Raw genomic sequence first — 7,030 nt, 5'->3', positions numbered from 1 at the left:
ATAACAAAAGAAAGAATGAGCCGGCAGCAAAGGCCAGAGATGAAAGTCTGTGGGGGGAGCTAGCCTCTTTTTTGTCTCTTGCGATGTTTGGCATATGCAAGATTTGATTTGCTACAGGAGGAAGGAACCGATCTTGTTCAGAGGCGGGGATCGGCCCCATTCCCAAGCAAACAAACCGCGGGAGATATCACCAACACCAACTCGATCTGACGACAGACCTCGCCTGCTGCCCCCAGAAGCTCAATGGAAACGAGATTATTAATCATGCAGTGGATCGGAGTAGTTCCTACGTACAACACTAGCAACAAAAGTCTGATCACGAATGAAATATAATGTATCGGCATATATATATATATACACTCTAGCTAGTAGAATTATAACACCTGGAAATATATGAAGCATTATTGCCGATGATCACAGAGAAGAGCTAGGTTGAGGACCACAGATCGGTCCTCGTACGTACAGGTCCAAAGAAAGAAAAGGTAATTAACTCAGGTTTTACAAAACCCAGGAATTAAAAGATTGATAAAGCCGCAACACACTACTACTAACCTAGCAGTACGTAGTAATAATCCTTTTAGAAAATGTGTATAAAGATTGAAAGACTTGAAGCTGGCTACTCCATGGAGTAGCAGCACTGCTTGAACGCATCCAGGTTGTGCTCGAACACCGGCACGATGGCGTCGATGCTGCCGTCGCCGATGTAGGACGGCACCAGTAACAGCATGCCCTCCGTGGGGAAGTAGGCCCTTCCTCCTTGAGCAGGGGCCGTCGTCTCCAGCCCTTCCTTCTCCACCGTGCCGGAGCCCGCGAAGTCGACGAACGACTGGAAGTCGTAGGCCCCGTCCACCCGCGCCACGGCGTCGTGGATCGCCTGCGCCGCGTGCTTCAGCGGCCGGCCGAGGAGGCTCCCCACCGTGGCGCGCGGGAACGCCCAGAGGACCAGGTTCCCGAAGTAGCCTGCCGGCGCCGCCGCGAGGCGCGGCCGGCCGTCCACGGAGATGCGGATGGTGGAGATCTGGAGCGGGTTGCTGCCCAGCCCGCGCGCGCGCGTCATGGTGCGCCAGACGTGGGCGAGGATCGTCTCGAACCGGCTGAAGGGACGGCCACGGCCTTCGGACGCCCTGGCGCGGAGCCCCGCCACGAAGTCCTTGGTGAAGTGAGCCTTGTGGACCACGATGCTGTGCTGGGTAGTGTCGCCGTGGACGTGGCCGTGGGCCAACGACGGCGCGGGCCTGTAGTACTCCACGCCGCGGTGCTCGAACCCGGCGCGCGGCGGGTCGTGGCGCGGCGGGAAGTGGACCGGCGGCGACGGGCCGACGGGGAGCCCGCGCGCGGCGCGGTCCCAGGCGACGAGGAAGTCGCTGGTGGCGTGGCCGTCCGCCACGGCGGGGTTGGCGGTGAAGCCCACGGCGAGCGAGCCGCACGCGAACCGCGTGAGCTGCACCTGCACCACCTCCACGATGTCGAGGTCCGGGTGCAGCCGCAGCACGGCGGGGGGCGGCTTCGTGGGGGCGATGTCGGCGAGGCGCGCGTCCACGGACGCCTCCACGAGGCGGGCGCCGTGGTCGTTGAGCAGCACCCCTGGCGCGCCGTCCGGACCCGGGCGGACCTGGCCGGCGAAGAGCCGGTACGCGCCCAGCGCCGTGGCGTAGCCGCGCTCGATGGCGTCTGGGGACGGGACCGGCGGAGAGATGTAGTAGATGGTGACCGTCTGCGTGTGGTACGTGGCCTTGTCGAACACCGACGACGGCACGTGCTTTGTGGTGTCCGGCCGCGGCGCGCCCGCCGGGTAGGACGGTTTCACGAGCTTGGAGCTCAGCACCTTCACCTCCATGGCGAGATGGATGCACCTTCACCTAGTGTAGTGAGACTTCACCTAGTGTATTGCCGACTTGCTGTGCTCGCTGATCGGCTCTGCGCGCACGTATAGTATATATAGGCAGGGCGCGCACGTGCCGGGAGTAGGTGAGGGACTGAGGGTGCGCATGCGTTGCTTGCAGCGTTGGTGAATGGGTCATTGGATCAATCAAGCCATCTATCAGATGGAGATCCTTCGTTTGGCGTCGCGTATATAGCTGAAATGCCAATTGAGATTACCATGTCGTGGTGCACATTATCATCACCAATATAATTACGACAGACTAGATGAAACGTGACTTCTTAAAAAAAACAATACGGTATACACTTGGTAAATAATAGAAGTAACCCCACTTTTGAAAACTGGACAGATTTTTGGTAAACCCAGAATGGGATTTACTCTTTCATAATGCCATGGTAAGAGGTCTTAATAGATCTCTCTCCGACCATGTGCCCCTTTTTCTTCAAACTGAAGGAAAAAAAAGTGTTCTCATGAGTTTAGATATGAACTCGACTGGAAATTAAGACCAGGTTTTAGAGATATTATGATTAATAACTGGACACTTCCGGTTAGAAGTTAAAAAATATTGATGTTTGGAAAGAAAAAGTTAAAAGACTTAAGAGAGTTCTTAAGGGATGGAATATCAATGAAGAAGGGAAAATAGGAGAAAAATAAACATTCTGAAAAAAATCTAAACAGATTGGATATTCAAAATGAGACTGGAACTCTTTCTGAAAAGGATAAAGGAGAAAGGTTGGAATTTGAATTTCAACTTAAAAACTTACTTCTTGAAGAAGAAACAAAAATGAAGCAAATTGCCAGAGAAAAAAATATCACTTCCGGAGATGAGAACACTAAATATTTTCATCTAAAAGCAAATGGCAGTAGAAGACGTTTGAGAATTCATGCTCTGTATGATAATGGGAGACTTGTGAGAATGAGGAGGAGATTAATAAGTTAGTCACTGACTATTATAAAGACCTTTTTGGGCCCTCAAATATTTCGACCATTCATATGAATGATATGAATATGAGGAAGCTTAGTGATGAAGACAGAGAGTCCATTACTACTCCTTTTAGTTTTGAAGAGATTCACAAGGTTATTTCTGATCTTAAGCATAATAGTGCCTTGGGCCCTGATGGTCTTCCAGCTGGATTTTTTCAGGATTTCTGGGACATTATTAAAAATGAAATTTGGAACATGTGTGATGACTTCAGTAAAGGAATTTTGGACATTGAAAGACTTAATTATGGATTGATCACTTTAATCCCTAAAGTGGATAATGCTATGGAAATTAAAAAAATTTAGACCAATCTGTCTTTTGAATGTATGTTACAAAATCATTACCAAAGCCCTGAATAATAGGTTATCTACTTGCATTAACAAAATTATTAGTGAGAATCGATTTGGCTTTGTCAAAGGGAAATATATTTTGGACTGTGTTGTGGCTTTACATGAGATAGTCCATGAGGTTAAAAGAAAAAAACAAAATGGGATTATTCTCAAAATTGACTTTGAGAAGGCTTATGACAAAATCAATTGGCATTTTTTATATAGTATGCTCCAACAAAAAGGCTTTGGAGACAAATGGGGCGATTGGGTGATGAAAACAGTGAAAGGAGGGAAGGTTGCCATTAGAACTAATGGTATGATTGGTCCTTTCTTTCCTACTCATAAATGGGTCAGGCAGGGTGACCCCTTTTCACCATTATTGTTTAACATTGCAGCTGATGGCCTTGCGTGTCTCATTGAAAAGGCACAAGAAATGAAGCTTATTGCAGGATTAATACCTCATATTATAAGTAATGGATGTGCTTACCTTCAATATGCTGACGATACAATTCTTTTGCTCCAGGATAACCTTGAATTTGCAAGGAACCTAAAATTTATTCTGATTCTCTTTGAAAAAATATCTGGGCTTAAAATTAATTTTCAAAAAAACGTTTATTGTTTTGGTAATGCCAACAATAATAAGGATGCTTATGTTGAGATCTTTACATGCCCCATTAAAAACCTTCCCATGAGCTATCTTGGTGTACCTATTGACCATAAAACGCTGAGCATATCTCGGTGGGCTAAGACTGAAGAAAAAATTGAAAAAAAAACTAGGAGTCTGGCAAGGAAGATATCTGAGTCTAGGAGGGAGATTGACTCTAATAAAGAGCAGCTTGTCCAACATTCCCCTTTATATGCTTTCTCTTTATTTAGCGCCCTCCTCTGTTTTGAAGAAGATGGATATCTTTAGAAAGAGGTTGTTGTGGTATGGTGGAAGCAATAAAAAAATTATCATCTGGTGAATTGGGACTCTGTATGCACTGCTAAAGATAAGGGGGGCTTGGCATCTTAAATCTAAGATGTATGAATATTAGCCTTCTTACTAAATGGTTGTGGAAACTTGAAAAGGAAGAGGGTCTTTGGCAAACAATTGTTAAAAAAATACATGAAACACAAGCCCTTATGTGTTTTAAAAAAGAAACAAGGAGACTCTCAATTCTGGCGAGGCGTCCTTGACATTAAGGATGTGTATTGCAATAATAGAAAAATAAAAATTGGAAATGGCTACTCTACCAGTTTCTGGAGTGATAATTGGTGTGGCGATGCCCCTTTGTCAATGAAATATAAGAGATTGTTTGAGCTATCTCTTAATAAAGAGATAAATGTGAATTGGGCTTTGAGTGCTAACTGTAATTCCTTAACCTTTAGAAGAAGGTTATTTGGAGACGGGGCTAAACAATTGGAATACTTGAAAAAAGATTGTGAAGTTTGTCTTATGGACAGGGAGGACAAGCCTTCTTGGTTGCTAGATAAGAAAGGGTATTCTGTGAAGTCGATGTATAAAATTTTTAAAAATAATATGACCAAAACTCCATATTGGTTTATTTGGAAGGCATAAATTCCCCAAAGAATTAAAGTTTTTCTTTGGCTGATCTTAAAAGATAAGATCTTATCCAAAGAAAACTTGAGTGAAAGGAAATGGCAAGGTAATGTAAAGTGTGATTGGTGTGGTTGCCTTGAAACAACTAAACACATTTTTTATGGCTGTCAGGTAGCCACTTTCACTTGGAAGGTGATTCAGATGGCTTTAGTATCTTTATCCCTTCCCAAGAATTCTAATGATATGTTTGGGAAGTGGTTATGTAGCTTCAAAAATCACGAAAGAAATTTGATCACTATTGGATGTAGTGCAGTGCTTTGGTCTCTGTGGAAAATTAGAAATGATCAAATGACTGCTGTTTTAACAGCATCAATCCTTCTAATGCTACTAACATTTTGCTTCTTTGTTGTTCTTGGTTGGACTCTTGGGCTATTCTCCAGAAAGAAACATCAAGAAAGATCCTATGGGAAGGAAGCTCCCTTCTCAGAAGAATTGCTAAAGAGATTTTCAATCGAAGCTTTGGCTGGGCGCCGGTGGATAAACGTCTGTGCAACTAAAGTCTTGGCGAGGGCTGAATGGCTCTGCTGTCCGCAAGCTTGTTTCCTTTCCAGTTTTTTGTTCTCTATCTTTTGGTTCCCATGTTCTTATAGTTCTGGATGCAGTAGATGGGGCCTTACCAAAATCTTTTGGTAGCTGTCGGTTTTTGTGGGCTAATGTGTTCGTCGGTGGGGTCTGTTTGGTTGTTTTAGAATCGTCTGATCCAAAACATTTCTGGATGGTTGGTTTCTACTTTTATCCTGATGGGCTAAGTCCTGAAATAAATAGCCGGTACCCTTGAAGTCTGTTAAACTTTGTTCCTATTTTTTAATGAAATAGGGGGATCCCTCTCTGTTAAAAAAAATTGGCTCCTCATCATTGTATTTGTATCCTATCTAGATCAGGCAGATCAGTCGTGTGATTAAGTTGGTCAACATCTACTCAACGACATGCTTTAATTTGATATAACTTTATAAAAATATTTGATTCAATTTGAATTAAACTGTCTAATTTAAATCCATCAAGGACGATACCCTCCGTTTTATGTACAATCATGGTATATATGACACGTGGATGAGCATGATTTACGTCCAAGTGTCCAACTGAACGACATGCTTTAATTTTACCCCCTTTTTTGCTTGTTTTGTTTTGACTCTGCCAGTGGTTCTTATGATCTGAGGGGTGCTTGTTTCAATACTAGATTATATAATAGATTATATAAGTTAGATTATAATAAAAATATACGTGTTGTGCTACGTTGTGCACCTTGTTCAACGGGAGAGGTATATATACACGCATCGACTGTATAAAGTTATGACCCTAAGAATGAATTAGCAGCCAAGACATGTCGTATCACTTCAAAGCACGCACGAATCATCTAATCATGCAGGCGCAAGGTGATTTTGTTGCTCGAGTGCTGCGTCATGGGCTCATGGGTCATGCACTACCGAAATCGTGTTCTTGGTCGAGTGTCTAAAACACTCGACAAAGACCATTTTACACTCAGCAAAAACCATTTTACACTCGTCAAAGAATACTCGAAAAACATTTTTACGGCAACGAGTTATTTGCGGAGTACTTTTTTCGGACACTCGGCAAAGACTTTGTCGAATGTCGAAAAACGTTCGGCAAAGAAAAGCGCTCGGCAAATTAAGAATCGAACCCCCCAAAACGGCAAAATATTTTTTAAATTATATAAACAACTCTCTAACCACTACATATTACCAACTCATCACCCTATCATTTTTCACTATTATTTTGAATCAAATTTACATGTTTTGTGAATGGTGAGATTCAAACTCGCAACCTCTCTCGCGCATACCCTCCTCTACCACTACACTACTACACCAATTATGTCTATACTAGGTATGTGCTCGTGCGTTGCGACGGAAGTAAAAATTGTATGAAACATTGATACTGAACGACAAACATCACTATAATATGCAAAATCCGTGTGGAAAACATTATCAATATCACACAAATTATTTCTAAAAAGTTAATTTAGAATTTTTAATTACAGAAATCCACACAAATTATTTCTAAAAAGTTAATTTAGAATTTTTAATTACAGAAATCCGTAACATGCTAGTATTTCATCTCAACTTCCAGCTTCCATGTGCACAACATATGTTGGAGGAGCTCATCATCTCTTTGACAAATAGATCAACCCATTCAGAGCTATGATGACTTGTCTGAGAGTTATCAATTGAGGTGGGTTTTCAGTAGCTACGTCCAAATGGCCATTACTGGTGGTACCT

At 43.4% G+C, this 7,030-nt stretch overlaps 1 protein-coding gene across 1 annotated transcript; it reads right to left on the bottom strand.

Moving 5' to 3' along the window:
- Nucleotides 1–413: 413 nt before the first annotated feature.
- On the bottom strand, nucleotides 414–1,892 carry LOC103649226 (putrescine hydroxycinnamoyltransferase). The gene has a single exon (XM_008673542.3). It carries the CDS (start codon nucleotides 1,835–1,837, stop codon nucleotides 617–619), a length of 1,221 nt encoding a protein of 406 aa, XP_008671764.1. The 5' UTR covers nucleotides 1,838–1,892; the 3' UTR covers nucleotides 414–616.
- Nucleotides 1,893–7,030: the final 5,138 nt, after the last annotated feature.

The sequence above is a fragment of the Zea mays genome, chromosome 2, assembly GCF_902167145.1.
Source record: "Zea mays cultivar B73 chromosome 2, Zm-B73-REFERENCE-NAM-5.0, whole genome shotgun sequence".
Taxonomy (NCBI): domain Eukaryota; kingdom Viridiplantae; phylum Streptophyta; class Magnoliopsida; order Poales; family Poaceae; genus Zea; species Zea mays.
This window is presented reverse-complemented; position numbering and strand designations above follow the sequence as displayed.

Bases quoted from the DNA above. Each gene is read 5' to 3' on its own strand.
- LOC103649226 (XM_008673542.3), bottom strand. From the start codon at position 1,837: ATGGAGGTGAAGGTGCTGAGCTCCAAGCTCGTGAAACCGTCCTACCCG.